The 15,669-nt window shown below is 36.8% G+C and overlaps 6 protein-coding genes and 1 pseudogene across 11 annotated transcripts; 5 read left to right on the plus strand and 2 right to left on the minus strand.

Annotated features, from left to right (window-relative positions):
* The first annotated feature begins 283 nt into the window (after positions 1-283).
* On the plus strand, positions 284-2,084 carry LOC104739540 (uncharacterized). Its single transcript, XM_087484339.1, has 3 exons — positions 284-1,245; positions 1,346-1,493; positions 1,588-2,084. Exons 1-3 carry the CDS (start codon positions 642-644, stop codon positions 1,796-1,798), a joined length of 963 nt encoding a protein of 320 aa, XP_087340465.1. The 5' UTR covers positions 284-641; the 3' UTR covers positions 1,799-2,084.
* LOC104739538 (nuclear envelope-associated protein 3) lies at positions 1,882-4,363 on the minus strand. Of its 4 annotated transcripts, none has more exons than XM_010459930.3 (6): positions 3,997-4,363; positions 3,426-3,708; positions 3,211-3,318; positions 2,527-2,988; positions 2,341-2,442; positions 1,882-2,260 (listed from the first exon to the last, which is right to left on the minus strand). In XM_010459930.3, the coding sequence occupies exons 2-6, from the start codon at positions 3,594-3,596 to the stop codon at positions 2,093-2,095; spliced, it is 1,011 nt and encodes a 336-aa protein (XP_010458232.2). In that variant the 5' UTR covers positions 3,597-3,708; positions 3,997-4,363; the 3' UTR covers positions 1,882-2,092. The 4 variants fall into 4 exon arrangements, with proteins under 4 accessions (XP_010458232.2, XP_010458231.2, XP_087340463.1 ...); XM_010459929.3 differs by having other exon boundaries at positions 3,426-3,648; positions 3,997-4,200; XM_087484337.1 differs by having other exon boundaries at positions 2,341-2,988; positions 3,426-3,648; positions 3,997-4,156.
* A 358-nt stretch (positions 4,364-4,721) lies between these two features.
* On the plus strand, positions 4,722-5,620 carry LOC147927801 (phenylacetaldehyde reductase-like; annotated as a pseudogene).
* Positions 5,621-5,903: 283 nt separating this feature from the next.
* Positions 5,904-7,750, plus strand: LOC104739541 (phenylacetaldehyde reductase). The gene is made up of 5 exons (XM_010459931.3): positions 5,904-6,169; positions 6,493-6,662; positions 6,798-6,989; positions 7,070-7,419; positions 7,500-7,750. Exons 1-5 carry the CDS (start codon positions 6,052-6,054, stop codon positions 7,636-7,638), a joined length of 969 nt encoding a protein of 322 aa, XP_010458233.1. The 5' UTR covers positions 5,904-6,051; the 3' UTR covers positions 7,639-7,750.
* A 986-nt stretch (positions 7,751-8,736) lies between these two features.
* Positions 8,737-10,517, plus strand: LOC104739542 (phenylacetaldehyde reductase). 3 transcript variants are annotated; one of them, XM_010459934.3, is made up of 6 exons: positions 8,809-8,987; positions 9,267-9,439; positions 9,537-9,564; positions 9,643-9,728; positions 9,818-10,167; positions 10,270-10,517. In XM_010459934.3, exons 1-6 carry the CDS (start codon positions 8,870-8,872, stop codon positions 10,418-10,420), a joined length of 906 nt encoding a protein of 301 aa, XP_010458236.1. In that variant the 5' UTR covers positions 8,809-8,869; the 3' UTR covers positions 10,421-10,517. The 3 variants fall into 3 exon arrangements, with proteins under 3 accessions (XP_010458234.1, XP_010458236.1, XP_087340466.1); XM_010459932.3 differs by having other exon boundaries at positions 8,737-8,987; positions 9,537-9,728; XM_087484340.1 differs by lacking the exon at positions 10,270-10,517 and having other exon boundaries at positions 9,537-9,728; positions 9,818-10,171.
* A 435-nt stretch (positions 10,518-10,952) lies between these two features.
* Positions 10,953-13,351, plus strand: LOC104739543 (phenylacetaldehyde reductase-like). The gene is made up of 5 exons (XM_010459935.3): positions 10,953-11,894; positions 12,120-12,289; positions 12,402-12,593; positions 12,673-13,022; positions 13,124-13,351. Exons 1-5 carry the CDS (start codon positions 11,777-11,779, stop codon positions 13,260-13,262), a joined length of 969 nt encoding a protein of 322 aa, XP_010458237.1. The 5' UTR covers positions 10,953-11,776; the 3' UTR covers positions 13,263-13,351.
* Positions 13,352-13,368: 17 nt separating this feature from the next.
* On the minus strand, positions 13,369-14,688 carry LOC104739544 (uncharacterized). Its single transcript, XM_087484341.1, has one exon. The coding sequence runs from the start codon at positions 14,432-14,434 to the stop codon at positions 13,625-13,627; it is 810 nt and encodes a 269-aa protein (XP_087340467.1). The 5' UTR covers positions 14,435-14,688; the 3' UTR covers positions 13,369-13,624.
* Positions 14,689-15,669: the final 981 nt, after the last annotated feature.

The raw sequence follows: 15,669 nt of genomic DNA on the forward strand, positions 1-15,669 counted from the left end.
TAGATGATAAAGTGAGAAATTTGCTTTAAATTAGGCCAATAAACTAATCCAATTAAGCAGCTAACAAAGCTTTATGTTCTCTGCTTTTTTGTTTTTTCAAAATCTTTCCGCTTTGTGAGGTTTCTTTAAATCTTTGTGGGTTTTGCTGAGCTAAGCAAAAGATCAATCCATTGTGATTGTATTAATAAAATTCATGATCTTTTAATCTGCAGCACACCAGTCTTTTCCTTTTCTCCTTTTTGGATAAGAAAAATAAAAATACCAATTTGCAGCTTCTTTCTTGAAAACACTTTGGAGAACTTTATGCATATGCTTATGTCTGAAACGGATCTGACAAAAATGGGTTTTTATCTTTCTTTTCTTCTGGCTAACATAAGGCAACACACAAATATATAAAGAAAAGAAAGAAGATGAGATTAGTCACAGGCCAAATCTCAAAAAGACTTCATAGCAAAGCAAACATCTTTTTTCTTACTTAGTCACTTGCATGTAAAGTACAGTCAGCTTCTTCCTTCTTTTTCTCCCCTAATTTTTTCAAGAGATTCTCAAAGCTTTTTTAATTTCATCTTCTTCACACAACTCTGTACTTATAAACAACACAAGAAAGAAGTAGAAAAAAACAAAGCCAATCTCATGCTCTGATGGCGAAACAGAGTTATGTCTTCTTCACTTTCTTGTTTCTTTCTCTTCTTTCACTCTGTTCCTCAAGAACTGCAAATCATGATGTCTTAACCCCACCAACGGTCTTTCCTACAAACCCCACAACGGTCTTTCCTACAAACCCCACAACTACACCGCCGACTACATTTCCTCCGGAGACCATAACGCCGACAAATCCAACCACAACAGTTCCTATTACTCCTCTAGTCACAACCATTCCTCCTCCTACACTCACCCCACCTGTGACCAACCCTGCGACTCAGTATCCTCCAACACAACCCTCAGGGACGGTTCCAGTTCCAGTTCCTGTATTTGCACCGCCTGTTGTCTCAAACTCTCCATCGGCTTCAGGTCAAAGCTGGTGCGTGGCAAAGCCTGGAGCCTCTCAGACCTCACTCCAACAGGCTCTTGACTATGCCTGCGGGATCGCAGATTGCTCTCAGATACAGCAAGGAGGTAACTGTTATTCACCTATCAGTCTTCAGAGCCATGCCTCATTTGCCTTCAACAGCTATTACCAGAAGAACCCTTCTCCACAAAGCTGCGATTTTGGCGGTGCAGCCTCACTAGTTAGCGCCAACCCAAGTGAGTGTGAAAAAAAAAACAGAGGATACTCTGTTTCTCTATTACTTTCTTGTTTTCAGTACTTTCATTGACTTTGTTTTGGATTGTTGTTCTGTAACAGGCACTGGTTCTTGCATTTACCAGACAGGTTCATCAACACCAACGACAGCAGGAACAACAACGCCAACGCCAACTCCATCAACACAAACAGTGAACCAACCTCCTGTCACATCAACACCTATAATACCATCAGGAGGCGGGATAATCGGGTAAAAGGGCATTCTTTTGAAGTCTTGTTGAGTAGTCTTAAAGCCTCTTCAGATTTTTCTAACTGAAAGTGTACATCTCTATATTTCTATGAAGGGTTGGAACTCCACCACAAATCTTTAACCCAGCGAATCCTACATCAAATACTCTAAACAATCCATCCTCAGGAGGTTCAGGGGTTTACGGTTTTGATGGTTCACCAAATGGGAACAATCCAACATCATCAGACTCTACACGCTTGAAGATTCACTTTGGTCATGCTATAGTGGCAACATTGATTATTCTTCATGCAGTGCTATTTCATTAGAAGTAGAATATGTAGGAGTCACAATAGTTTTGTGACACAAGTACAAGCTCTTTTAGAGTATCTTCATAAGAAGAATCTAGGAATGTAAAACATTATTAATTTCTTTGATGCAAGAGGCTTGCTAAGGTTTCGGTTTTGTACAGCAAACCCCAGTTGTTTCTTTTCAAATATTATCTCAGTAGGACCAAAGCGGAAACTCAGACGTTGTAACAAAGAGGTGTAATCTTAAATCCTTCATACACTAGGATACTGTCTAGCTACTTTAATACGATTTGAAGTTATTTCATAGCTCATTCAACGCCTAGAAAAGGCAACTAATATCAGCATCGACATGGAGACAACAATCTTGAAACCTGATTTGTCCCACAAGTTTTGGTTGCTAACGAGATCAGCTTCATGCTGTTTTTTCGCAGCCAATTGCTCCTTGAGTTCTTTTATTGCCACATCATTTCGCTCTCCCATCTACCATCCCGCAGAAACACAGCTCAATTAGTACTGTATTCAAGAAATTACTTATCCCAAGTAAAAGCAAGTGAATTTACCTTTTGAAGTTTTCGAGTTTGGATGCGTGTTTCGCGGAGGCAAAATTCTAACTTCAGCACCTTCTTTTTAAGCTCCTGATCAATTCTCCTTTGATTCTCCACCTGCTCCAGAAGAACACAAGCTTTACTACATAAAACCAAAAAAAAGCTCATAGAAATAAGAGAACCTAAAGCATGCCTTGCTACCTGATCTTCTAATTCCTTGGTCTTAAACCTCCAGTGAGCCGATATAATCTTCAGTTCATCTCTGAGTCTTGCAATTTCATCATCTTTGGCCGTCAAAAGTTTGTTGATTCTTTCAAAGTTCTTTGGAGAATCCTCATCTAGCGATTTCCGCACCTCAAAATTCTCCTTTTTCTTGACCACTGATACAGCCCGCATAATGTCACCTTCAACTTTGAAAAGCTCATCTCTTAGCTGCTTCTGTGAAATTTCTCTAGCTTGTAGCTCCTTTTGTAGATTATCTAGCTGCTCACCAAGTCTAGTTACTTGGTCCTCATGGTCTTTTAAGGAACCGGTCCTCTCATGCAATTGTTTTGAAAGCACTCTACACTGAGACTGAGCTGATTCAGCTGACAAAGCACTTGCCTCAGCAGTTGCATGTGTTGCTGCAAGCTGTGACTTGATGTCACCCAATTCCTTCACATACTGCACAAAAAGAAAACATAAAAATTGATAAGTTACATCGGTAAAGATCTATAGAACTTTGGCAGACTAAGACCCGATTCAGGTTCAAGAGACATGATGGACCAACAAACTTTGAAGAGACAGACATAAGAAGGCCGATGAGAAACAATCCTTGCAGTCGATGCTAAAGCAGATCTATGCATAAACTGGACAGTCAAGAAATGTTAAGAAAATAATCCTAACCTTCTCAGTAGCAACATCCGATGCACGAATCTGCTCAACTTTCTTGTTTAGTTCCTTGCCAAGTTTAAGCATTTCATCTTCCATTCTCTTAACTCTTGTTTCTGCTTCCTGCTCATATAGACAAACAGCTCACCAAAAGTCTCAACATCCAAACCAAAAACTAAAATCACAAAAGTAAAGTGATAGCTGATAATATCTTTTGAGAGCTTGCTTACCTTCCTAGACATGGCTTCTTTTGAACACGAACGCTCCTGTTCTACGAGACGAGTCCTCGCTTCTTTCAACTCAGTGGCCAAAGACACCACATTCCTCCTAAAACTCTGCTTCTTCTCAGTCAAATCCTTCAACAGAGGATCATCCTCTCTTACACTTACCGAAGTTGGCATTTTCTGAAAATTGAAGACCACTGTTCTGTTCTTCAATCCAGACGAATAAATTCTACAGAAAGCCCCAAATTTCAAAAACGTTAAAGGAAGCTATTCATGTTCTTCACGTGACCTACATAAACGAATGAAACACATAAATGTTCCAATCTCAGATTAATTAAGAATGTGAAATCAAATCTGTCCACAAGAATTTAAATCCCCCTAATTTCTTGTCGTAACAATCAATTCCTTATAAATAACAGCCATTAACAACTCTATCGAGGTACACAAGAGAGACAAAGAAACTTGTATCGTCCCTTTCACATCAATAAATAAACAAGCTTTGATAAAGACGAATACTTTACGGTATACAACCAAAAAAAAAAAACGTGACCTTTTAAAAAAAAATTGAAACTCTTACAGATATTTTTGAATCATTCAAAACCCTAAAAATCCAAACTTTCTTGCGACCCACCAGTCTCCATCGAACGGCTGGGAAAATTAGGTTTTTTGGGGTTTGGTAGGAAGAAGTAGGAATCAAATTTGCAGATTTGTTTGAAGAGTTCGTGATTTCTCTCCCACAGGAGGAAAGTGACAGTGTAAATAAACCTAGAGGTTAGGGTCCGAACCTGTTTGGTTCGGATGAGAGATCATTTAAGGCAAGTGTCTAAAATGTTTTTGCTTCGGCGTAACCGAGCCTAGTGCTTTGGAAGTTGTGTCGTTTTAAGTAACGAATTTTTTGCTAACTTACGCTTCAAGCGCATTTAGCTAACTTGCTAGGTTTGACTGATGCGCGGCAAAATCTATTGGTTCAAATTATAGGAAAAGCCACGTGGTACAGTGTTTTCTATCATATGGGCCGCATATTTGTGGTTATGGCCTTATTATGGGTTTGAAAATACAAAAGTAAATTTATAATGTTTTATTTTAAAAATATACTATATAAAAAAAACTGTTAACAAAATTAAATATCTTATTATATAAAATTGGTTTTATAAACTAAATATATTCGTTACCACTTACCAGTTTTGCTCGATATGTTTTCTACTTTTCTGAGATTGCAAAGGTAAAAAAAATTTATTAAACTAATTAGAGAAATGTCCTAAGAATATTTTAAATATATATATATATATGTCAAAGTATGAAATGGCAAATGAGATTAAATTAAAGTGTTTTCGTATAGTCCACAGATCATTAATTCCGTTTTATTATATAGGGGATAAATTTGTATAAAATAGAAGGTAATTGTTGCTCCTTACCGTCATAACCGAAGCCACAAGTCGCTGTTCTTGGTTTGGTTGTAATCCTCCCTTCGGACCAAACGACGTGGTGGACGAAACCTTCTTCTCTCGGATCCAAATTTTTGTGTGGAGATGAAGGTCTTTAGAATTTCCTGTGCAAATAAGTTCATGAATATTCACATTCTTTCTTACTTAATTATTATTATTATTTTTTTTTTTTTAACTCTCTAGCATTGGTATGCATGTTCGAAGACTTTGGCAGTTTTCCAAAGAAAATGGGATTGACTTGATTGTGATGAATCTAGGAAACGTGCTCGGACCACTTTTGCAGCCAACTCTTAATTTCTATATAAAAGTGGTTGTGGATCTGTTAAACGGTAAAAACCCTCCCAATAGTTTTTATACTATAGGTTTGTGGACGTGAGGGATGTTTCGTTTGCTCATATCAAAGCGTTCGAGGTTGCTTCTGCTAGTGGCAGATATATCATTGTTGATCCGAATACAACAATGAAAGATATTAAATAGCTTCTGCATGAGTTATATCCTGATTTGTGTCGTGTTGATAAGTGAGTTATTTTATCCCCTTCATCTTTATTTATGCTCATGCTGAATCCATATATATACCGAACAAAACTTTATTGATGGAATTCTACTATACGTAGGAATGAAAAGAGTGAGATGAATGAAATGGCATATAAAGTATGTGTGGAGAAAGTGAAGAGTTTGGGAGTTGAGTTCACTCCTATAGAAGAAACCATCAGAGACACTATTGTTAGCCTTAAAGAGAAATGTCTTCTTATATGATCCTAATCATATATAGCTTTAGAGCATGTACTTTAAGCCTGTCAAAATTTACTTTAACATATATTTAATGGAAAGTATAAATATATACTGTTTGGTAGAAGAAAAACAACATAAAGTTGAAGTGTATATAAAACTTTGATTAGTCAAATATATACGTCCATGTATTATGGAATAGTAAACAAGTTCATGTAACTTACGCGGAACGGTAAAGCGGACCGTTCAAAGGCGAAAAACATAGGTAACTTTTGATGTTTAAAAAAAGAGAAGAAGAAAAAAGATACGTGTACGTATTTTGTGAGCCCTCATGACTTTAATATCTCCACATGAGCATTTAACCCTTACTGTAATGCACCCTCCCATGTTGTGTCAGAGTCTCAGAGAACTTAAGAAGAGAAAGATTCTTCCATCTAAAAACAGGAAGAGAGAGAGAGATGGCCGACGGAGGAAAACTGGTTTGCGTCACCGGAGCTTCCGGTTACATAGCATCTTGGATTGTGAAGCTTTTGCTACTCCGTGGCTACACCGTCAAGGCCACCGTTCGAGACCCAAGTTTGTTTCACAATTCTCTCTCTCTTCCTTTTTTTTTTTAGTTTCTTCGCAAAATAATATGTATCTTTCTGCCCAAATATCTTCTGTCCTTGAAACAATTCCAAGATTTAGGAGTACAATTTGTAGGGAGGATATTAATTAGATCAGCCCATCAAAACCAAATCTGGATGTAACTAACTGAAAACATCTGACCGACTTAAACCAATTTTCTCCTTTTTCCCGGCTCTGTGTCTTCTTAACCTAAAAGACCAAAATATGTATCAAATTAATGAATTATTTTGAAGTGCCTTTTGACCTCGTATATGTTGATTTTTTTTCTTTAGAGGACACGAAGAAAACAGAACATCTTCTTGCATTAGACGGTGCAAAAGAAAGACTCAAACTGTTCAAAGCAGATCTTTTGGCCGAAGGTTCTTTCGAACAAGCTATCCAAGGTTGTGATGCTGTCTTCCACACCGCTTCTCCGGTTCTATTCACCGTCACAGATCCTCAGGTTTGTCAACTATTTTCATCTTTGTTGTGGGAATTGCAATATAATTCATGATTTAGCCAAGTCAGTTCTATTGCTGTAAAGGCCGCCTAATTAAGATTACAAACTTACTAATTTTTTTTTGTTATTTAAAATCAGACTGAACTGATTGATCCAGCCTTGAAGGGTACTATGAACGTCCTTAATACATGCAAAAAGACTGCATCTGTCAAAAGGGTCATTCTAACATCTTCCATGGCTGCGGTTCTTCGTCCTCAACCTCCTATTGGGCCATGCGACGTGGTGGACGAGACTTTCTTCTCTGATCCAAGTCTATGCAGGGAGACAGAGGTCCTTAAGATTTTGTTGTGAACATATCAATTTTTTTGTGGGGTTCGAATTCTTTCTTACTCTTTTTTTTTACTCTTCAGAATTGGTATGTACTCGCCAAGACTTTGGCAGAGAATGCAGCGTGGCAATTTACCAAAGACAACGGAATCGATATGGTCGTGCTGAATCCAGGATTTATATTCGGACCACTCTTGCAACCAACTCTTAATTTTTCGGTGGAGCTAATTGTGCATTTCATAAATGGTAACAACCCTTTCAATAGTAAATACTACAGGTTCGTGGACGTGAGAGATGTTGCCTTAGCTCATATCAAAGCCTTGGAGACTCCTTCAGCCAATGGCAGATACGTCATCGATGGTCCAAATATGAGTGTCGACGACATTAAAGAGGTTTTGCGTGAGTTATTTCCAGATCTGTCTATTGCTGATACGTAAGTTCTCTTTACTTATCATAAAGTCCATAAATAGTTTAATCAAAAGTGTCCAGAAACTAATTTTTGTTTTGTTTTAGGAATGGAGAAAGCGAGGTGAATGTAACGTTTTACAAAGTGTGTGTGGAGAAAGTGAAGAATTTGGGAATTGAGTTCACTCCTATGAAGTCAAGCCTTAACGACACTATTGTTAGCCTCAAAGACAAATCTCTTTTATGATTTTGTTCGTATATTTATAATTACTCTGTTTTGTTAATTTGCTAGTATTGTAAAAGTTAATTTGTGGAAACTTTTAAAATTTAAGCATTTTATAAAAATATTATATGATATATTGCTTACTGCTTAGGCTATACTGGCCACTAATTAAGATTTAGATACATTATATGTCGATAAGTGTAACTTAGCTCAAACACGTTACTGAACGTCACATGTAGCCTACGTGCAGTGCAGTGCAGTGCAGTGCAGTTGTGAAAATATTTGCTTTGTTTTATGTTTCCTTGAACCGGTTCTTTGGGTCCGATATTCCATATATATGTCCGAAATTTTTGATTAATAAGACTTCTTTGTGCTCGTGCTTTCCAAACGCGAGGTGATGCGCCGAGTCACTTGATGAAATTAGGAATACGAGTCGTATGACCTTAATTATGAATCCATAACTTACCTAACCCAAAGGTTATCCCACTCGATGATCAAGACTTGAACCACGTAATCAACCCTTATCTTTAGATGCTCATAAATACCACTAAAGGGACAAGACAACGCTTAAACCAATTAATGGTTGTCCAATTCTTTCGTTTTCCAAAGTTTCAAAGTGAAAAAATTCGTGTTGACCATATAAATATTTTAGGTGTTTCGTTCACTTTTAATAAACACTTAATCCTTTCAGTTTTTTTTTTTTTTTTGAATAAAATGTAAAATTTAATCAAGTGCAGCAATCTTTGATAACCTTTTAACAAATCATTTGTTTACTTTCAGTTTAACAAGGCTATAAATTTGGTTATGAGTTCTATTTTTTATTTTCTGTGAAACTAATGTTTTTTGGTAACATTTTTTATATTATTTATTTATTTTCTAACTAATTTGGATATTAATTTTTAAAAATTTCTATTATAGATTTTGAGATTGTCTTCCATAGTTTCTCTTTAGTATCGTGTGTGATTCTTCTTCATAAGAACAGAAATAAAAAGTGTCTGTGACTCAGAAAAAACGAAATAAATAAGACCAAAAATGTCGCTAGGCAGAATTAATGGACATTACTACAAAAATATAATAATAGTGGACATTATGATATTGTGGTGTCCGTTACACGTCGTCTTCAAAGAGATAAGTCTGCGTGTCAAACTAAAAATGGTACGCAATCAACTAACTATATATAAGGAATTTGTTAATCATTTTAACAATGAAGCCTACCAACCACACTAATTCTACTAATCAGATTAAGTGAAGAGAGATGGACGGCGGAGGCAAGGTTGCCTGCGTCACCGGAGCTTCCGGTTACATAGCGTCTTGGATTGTCAAGCTTTTGCTCCTCCGTGGCTACACCGTCAAGGCCACCGTTCGAGACCCTAGTATGTTCCCCTTCTCCTCTGTTTCTTTCTTTCTTGTGCTCTCCTTATTTTTATATAGACCTTTTTCTCTTGAACCATCAAATTCATTTAGATGCTTTTTAAAGATACAAGTACAAATTACCAAAACCTAATATTCTCTTAAAGCAAAATCCAAGAGATATTAATTATTTTGTCGGTACGAATACGATTAAGAGTTGTCAGAAACAAGTAAAACGTTACCAAATCAAACTAAAGAATCATCTATCTTTATCAATTTAACACATATGTGTTTTTCGCCAGACGACAGAAAGAAAACAGAACACCTTCTTGCACTTGACGGCACAAAAGATAGACTCAAATTATTCAAAGCAGATCTCTTAGAAGAAGGCTCATTCCAGCAAGCAATCGATGGATGCGATAGTGTCTTCCACACTGCTTCACCGGTTACACTCACTGTCAGCTCTGATCCTCAGGTTCGTCACTAATATCAACTTTGCTTGCTTAGTAAGTTAGAGAATCCTAAAATAATAGATACTCATGAAACTTAATAGTTTACTCTCGATTTTTCAGATTGAGCTGATTGATCCAGCGGTCAAGGGTACTATTAACGTCCTAAGAACTTGCACTAAAGTGTCTTCTGTCAAGAGGGTCATTTTAACATCATCTATGGCTGCAGTTCTTGCTCCTGAGACCAAGTTGGGACCAAACGACGTAGTAGACGAAACCTTTTTCACCGATCCATGTTTTGCTGAGGAGAAAAAGGTCTTTTGGACTGTGTGTTTGTCACATCAATGAGTTTCATTATGAGAACTCGCATTATTTCTCACCCTTTCTATTTTTGTCCTTGCCAGCAATGGTATGTACTTTCGAAGACTTTGGCCGAAGATGCAGCATGGCGATTTGCTAAGGCCAATGAGATGGACTTGATCGTTATAAATCCAGGACTTGTGATTGGACCAGTCTTGCATTCATCTCTTAACTTCTCGGTAGCTGTGATTGCGGAACTTATGAAAGGTAAGAATCCTTTAAATACTAGCCATCATAGGTTCGTGGACGTGAGAGATGTTGCTCTAGCTCATGTCAAGGCACTCGAGACTCCTTCAGCCAATGGCAGATATATCATTGATGGTCCGGTTGTGGCCATGAACGACATTCAAAACGTTTTGCGCGAATTCTTACCTGATTTGTGCATTGCTGATAGGTGATTTTCTTATCTTTGATCATTTATTTACAAGTCTTTTATCATGTTTTGATTTCTACAACCCTAACAGAAAAAAAAAAAATTGTTTTGATTTATTATTAGGAATGAAGACATTAAGGAGTTGAATTCTGTGACTTACAAAACGTGTTTGGAGAAAGTGAAAAATTTGGGAATAAATGAGCTCATTCCTACAGAAACAAGCCTAAGAGACTTGTTTACCTACTTTTTAATCACAGATCTATACGTTTCATAATTAAATTATCAGTCTTACTTGTTATTGAAAACAAATACAATATAAATTATCCCTACCAAAAAAAAATACAATAGAAATTATATAATTTTTCCATAAACTTTAAAGTCTTTAACTAACATCGCTGTTATGCAGCATAGTTAGTATACCATTTGGTTCGGTTCAATACAACTTTGCTGTTTTATATATATATATATATTTATTTACTCGGGCTTGATTGTTTGGATTCTTGAGATTTTGGAACCATCCGTTTACTTATGAAAGTTGTATTAATTTGCTGTCAACAAAATTTTTTAAAAAAATATGAAGTTTTTTCAAAATTTTAAATAAAATTTAAGATATAAGTGTTTTACTACCACGTTAATTAATTATTATTTTTCTTTCTGTTTCATATTTTAAATATATTTCTCCAATGGTGTGGACCATCATAATTATTTGTCGTTTCTTAGGAGAAAGGATCTCATGTTGGCATGTTGGATCAAAACAAAACAAAAACAAAAAGAATCAACGCAAACCATGCAATAAGATCCGCGTGTTTTTTTTTTTTTTTTTTTTTTGTCAACCATTGGGCCACAACTGGCCAGCCCATTAGCCAAATTCCTACATTCGTAGGAGCCGGGACTCGATCCCGGGTGTGATGGTGCCTTCTACAAATGGACTTACCTCCTGCCACTGCACTAAGGTCACTTCACAGATCCGCGTGTTTTTAATGGCTTTTCCGAAAACTCTTCCCCATTTTACCTGTCACTTTATTTTACTAACAAAACTCAAATAATAGAATAAAATTAACTATTTTTAAAAATAAATTAAAAAGTTCATTTATATTTTATCCCATTACTCGTTGTTGTAAAGAATTTTATCAATTTTAAAATAGTGAAACTGAGAGAAAAAAAATATTGAGTATACTTCTCTTATAATTGTTTTTAAAGTACTAAATCCCAATTTTTCTAATAAGTACCAAACAGTTGTGTAATTTTGAGTCTTACTTTTATTTTCTTAAACATAATTATACGTTTGATGGATTATTAGTAATTACAAATTCTGAATTTATTGGTTTTAGATTTTTAATAAATGGTTTTATTTAATTTTTAAATTGTAACTAAAAAGTAAAAGAATCTCAAAAATTAATTATATTTTATATATAACTATATAAAGATTGCCAAAAAGTGGCATATGTCAAAGTATGAGATGCCAAATGGAGTAATAAATCTTATAGTGTAATTAGACAATCAACTTAAGATGTTTTTTATCACGTGGACTCAAAAAAAAAAAAAAAAGGCAAGTGTGCATATAAATTTTATAAAGTGATAGTAGTTGTTGCTCAAATTCATAACTGATACAGAAACCAATTAGAGAGAGATGGCCGACGGAGGAAAAATGGTTTGCGTTACGGGAGCTTCCGGTTACATAGCGTCTTGGATTGTGAAGCTTTTGCTCCACCGTGGCTACACCGTTAGGGCCACCGTTCGAGACCCACGTTTGTTCCTTCTTCTCTCCTCCTTTTTCATTGTTGTATACATCGGGTTTTTTTTTTTTTTTCTTGGTTATATAGAAAAATTAAATCGTGATAAAAAGAAAGAGAGGATACTCTTGAGTTTTGTAAGACTAGACAAAATATATGGGATCCGATCGAGATTAAATCTTGTCCAAAATATTTGGTTTTCCAATTTGACAAATAATGCGTGTTTTTTTTGTTGTCTAGGGGATGCAAAGAAAACAGAACATCTTCTTGCACTAGACGGTGCAAAAGAAAGACTCAAACTGTTCAAAGCAGATCTTTTGGCCGAAGGTTCTTTCGAGCAAGCAATTGAAGGATGTGACGCTGTCTTCCACACTGCTTCTCCAGTTTCATTAACTGTAACTGATCATCAGGTTTGTTCACGATTATATATATCTATCACCTTGTTTTGAACAAGACAATACCACATTGTAATAAAGATTCATACATTAACTTACGAGCTTGAGTTTCCGAGGGTTTTTGCAGATTGAGCTGATTGACCCGGCCGTAAAGGGTACACTTAACGTCCTTGGAACTTGCACTAAAGTGGCATCTGTCAAAAGGGTCATCCTAACATCATCCATGGCCTCAGTTCTGTTTCCTGTGCCTTCCTTGGGACCAAACGACTCAATAGACGAGAGTTGCTTCTCGGATCCAAGTATTTGCGCTGATAAAAAGGTTCTCGACACAGCATTGATCGAGTTCATTAAAACTTTCACCCTTTCTTAATTTTTCATTTTTGTTTTTCTTCTCCCAGCTTTGGTATGCAGTCTCAAAGACTTTGGCCGAGGTTGAAGCATGGCGGTTAGCAAAAGAAAAAGGGATTGACTTGGTCGTAATAAATCCAGGACTTGTGCTCGGACCACTTTTGCAGCCAACGCTTAATTTCTCAGTTAGTTTGATCGCGGGTCTTATCGAAGATAAGAATGATTCCGTTAATAAGAACAGTAGGTTGGTGGACGTGAGAGATGTTGCACTCGCTCATGTCAAAGCGTACGAGACTCCTTCAGCCAATGGTAGATATATCATTGATGGTCCGATTGTGACGATTAATGACATTGAGAAGGTTTTGCACGAATTCTATCCCGACTTGAATCTCGTTGACAAGTAAGTTCATTCATTATCCTTTTCATCTTCGGTATACAATCAGATAGATTCTGAAATACTTAATATAAAAAAAAAAAACTAATTTTGATTTTTGATTAAAGGAATGACGCAAGTGAGATAATTCCAGTGATTTACAAGCTAAGTGTTGAGAAAGTGAAGAGTTTGGGAATCGAGTTAACTCCTACAGAGGTCACCATTAGAGACACTGTTCTTAGTCTCAAAGAGAAATGTCTTGTGTGATCAGACTCATATCTTAATTCCCTTGGTAATTGTATTTTTATGAACTACGCATTTCATAAATAAAAAAGGAAGGAAAATGTCACTTTCAATCTCTATCAAGAATCAGTGAATCAAATCACAACAATATGGACTAGAAATTTGCAACTAATCCCATCACCCAGAGTATGTTACAAAACATAAACGAGGAAGAACGAAATTATGACAAATCAACAATTTCATTTAGTTCCAAAGATTCCTACACATTTTGTAAGTAAACGATCGAGATATAACATGAGCAAAACCAAAATAGTGAGATAAACTTACAACAATCTACATTTGAGACCGAATCAGGAATCAGCTTTGCTTGTAAGAAACATCGGATTTCATCTAGAAGCATCATCTTCTTGCTTAACTATAGCTAATTGCGTTGAAGGATTCTGTTTCTCTGTGCCTCCTCCTCCATTGTTCTTGGTGGTAGTAGCAGCAGAGCTCTCTGTTTCTTTCACAGTAGTACCATTATTAGATGCAGGACTCTGTTTTGGTTTCTGAGGATCTATGACTCGATCAACGGAAGATTCTTTTAGCTTCGGAACAACCGATCTTGCCTTCTCCTTGGCGTCGAGCGTCACAACATGCTCAAGAGCCTCTCGTGCTCTCTTCCTCGCCAAAGCAGCTTCTTTTCCTCTCCGGTCAGCATCACACTTGGCTGCGATAACAGCCTTGTTCATTGAAGAAGCAGCGATCTTGGCGGCGCATAAGAAGGCTTCGGAGAGAGATTTGTCGATTGAGCGAGAGCCGTTTTCGTCGACGATAAGGCGGAAGAAGGAGAATGAATTAGGGTTCCGGCAAGGAGGACAGAGGTAGGAAGAAGCGGGTTTGGTTTCGTCGGCGCAGTGGATGTGAGTCAAGGAGTGGCACTTGGAATTGGAGCAAGCGACGCGGCGGAAAGTGTGCGGCGGGGATGAATCGTAGAAGCCGAAGCAGATGGGGCAAAACGACGTCGGATGGTTGCGGAGGAGGCAATGTGTGCAGAAGTAGCGGAGAGTGCCGCGGAGACGCACTGTGTGTATCACCCAGGAGTCTCGGCTTCCGCAATCGTCGCATCTTTCTGTTAAATTGGTTTCCGATGCATCGGAGGACGGCGAGGTTGACGTCGCCGTCGTTGTTGTTTGTGTTGATGATGGAAGATTCATACTTGTGTTTCTCTGACTGTGTGTGGTCTGGGGTGCGATTTTGGGAAATTAGGGTTTACGCCCTTTTTCAATCGCGAGGAAGAAACAAATCCACGTGGACGTTTCGTTAAAAACGATGTCGTAAACATCCTCGACTAGTTGGGCCGAATGATTGTATATTTGTATGTCTCTCTTGGGCTTATTATTTCGATTTGTGTAATCCGGTCAGTTAATCAAATTAAGATTTTTAGTTAAATTCGGATGAGTTTAAAGTTGGTGTACAACATTTGATTTGTTTTTTTTTTTAAGAGAGAAACAAATTAGGAAATAGTTTTTTGTTCACAAGACTTGGTGTAGAGACTGAAACTAGAATCTCTTGGCGTCGTTGGCGACTTGGTCAGTTGGCCCTATTCGATAACACATTTGACATATATACGACGAGTTAAGTGCTTTGCTTCTCTTTTTTGGACTAGTTACAAAACTTACAACCAATATATAACGTAAGGAAATTAAAAGCTTTTAAGAATACCAAAACGTATATAATAAAATCCATATATCAAAAAAAAAAAAATCCATATATTAAGTAGAGGTATAAATATGTCGATTTTGGTTTGTTTCCGATTCAATTTTAAATCACAATAATCTAACTGGGTTTGGTTTTATAGTTGAGATTGTTTAGTGTTTTTGGACTATCCAATAGGTGGGGACGTGTTTGGTTATGAGGATAGGGACACGGCAAAGAGTGTCAACGTGTAGAAGTTCATTGCATATTGCATAACATACGTACATACATTTTACACATACTGATTCTTGTTCAAATATTGTTTCTGGTCAGTATTTTGCACCAGATCAACCAAAACAAGAAAAAGGCACTTCGCACTAAAGGCAAATGCATAATTATTCTCTCCTAGCTATATCGTGTTCATAGCATAATGCCAGTTTTGTAATAGCATATATCACACGTGTCATATGTCTTGTACCCTCAGAAGTTACCACGTGTATAGAGTCACCTATCACCGTCGTGGAGAATAATTTACTGATCATGTTCATCACCTAAAGGTCTTCCAACATTTTTGCTTTTGTGTTTGACGTAAAGTGACGTTTTTGATGATATATATAACATGTATCTGACCTTTTATATTGGGGAAGGGCCAGTCCCAAAAAAAAAAAAAAAAAAGAGGGTTTCTTTTTCCTAAGTTTGTTCATGAAAATGAGGTAAAAGATTTTGCGTATCTTTATATTGTTAGACCATCATT

Source organism: Camelina sativa, chromosome 14, assembly GCF_030686135.1.
Source record: "Camelina sativa cultivar CO46 ecotype springtype chromosome 14, ASM3068613v1".
Lineage (NCBI taxonomy): Eukaryota > Viridiplantae > Streptophyta > Magnoliopsida > Brassicales > Brassicaceae > Camelina > Camelina sativa.

What these genes read in the sequence shown, in the direction of transcription:
- LOC104739540 (XM_087484339.1), top strand. Translation starts at nt 642, where the DNA reads ATGGCGAAACAGAGTTATGTCTTCTTCACTTTCTTGTTTCTTTCTCTT. An exon ending in ACTAGTTAGCGCCAACCCAA is followed by an intron (nt 1,246 to 1,345) that starts GTGAGTGTGAAA and finishes GTTCTGTAACAG; the next exon opens with GCACTGGTTCTTGCATTTAC. An exon ending in TCAGGAGGCGGGATAATCGG is followed by an intron (nt 1,494 to 1,587) that starts GTAAAAGGGCAT and finishes ATTTCTATGAAG; the next exon opens with GGTTGGAACTCCACCACAAA.
- LOC104739538 (XM_087484337.1), bottom strand. An exon ending in AAGAAGCCATGTCTAGGAAG is followed by an intron (nt 3,319 to 3,425) that starts GTAAGCAAGCTC and finishes CTATATGAGCAG; the next exon opens with GAAGCAGAAACAAGAGTTAA. An exon ending in CGGATGTTGCTACTGAGAAG is followed by an intron (nt 2,989 to 3,210) that starts GTTAGGATTATT and finishes CTTTTTGTGCAG; the next exon opens with TATGTGAAGGAATTGGGTGA.
- LOC104739541 (XM_010459931.3), top strand. Translation starts at nt 6,052, where the DNA reads ATGGCCGACGGAGGAAAACTGGTTTGCGTCACCGGAGCTTCCGGTTAC. An exon ending in GGCCACCGTTCGAGACCCAA is followed by an intron (nt 6,170 to 6,492) that starts GTTTGTTTCACA and finishes TTTTTTCTTTAG; the next exon opens with AGGACACGAAGAAAACAGAA. An exon ending in GATCTGTCTATTGCTGATAC is followed by an intron (nt 7,420 to 7,499) that starts GTAAGTTCTCTT and finishes GTTTTGTTTTAG; the next exon opens with GAATGGAGAAAGCGAGGTGA.
- LOC104739542 (XM_010459932.3), top strand. Translation starts at nt 8,870, where the DNA reads ATGGACGGCGGAGGCAAGGTTGCCTGCGTCACCGGAGCTTCCGGTTAC. An exon ending in GTTTTGCTGAGGAGAAAAAG is followed by an intron (nt 9,729 to 9,817) that starts GTCTTTTGGACT and finishes TGTCCTTGCCAG; the next exon opens with CAATGGTATGTACTTTCGAA. An exon ending in GATTTGTGCATTGCTGATAG is followed by an intron (nt 10,168 to 10,269) that starts GTGATTTTCTTA and finishes ATTTATTATTAG; the next exon opens with GAATGAAGACATTAAGGAGT.
- LOC104739543 (XM_010459935.3), top strand. Translation starts at nt 11,777, where the DNA reads ATGGCCGACGGAGGAAAAATGGTTTGCGTTACGGGAGCTTCCGGTTAC. An exon ending in GGCCACCGTTCGAGACCCAC is followed by an intron (nt 11,895 to 12,119) that starts GTTTGTTCCTTC and finishes TTTGTTGTCTAG; the next exon opens with GGGATGCAAAGAAAACAGAA. An exon ending in TAACTGTAACTGATCATCAG is followed by an intron (nt 12,290 to 12,401) that starts GTTTGTTCACGA and finishes GGGTTTTTGCAG; the next exon opens with ATTGAGCTGATTGACCCGGC.
- LOC104739544 (XM_087484341.1), bottom strand. Translation starts at nt 14,434, where the DNA reads ATGAATCTTCCATCATCAACACAAACAACAACGACGGCGACGTCAACC.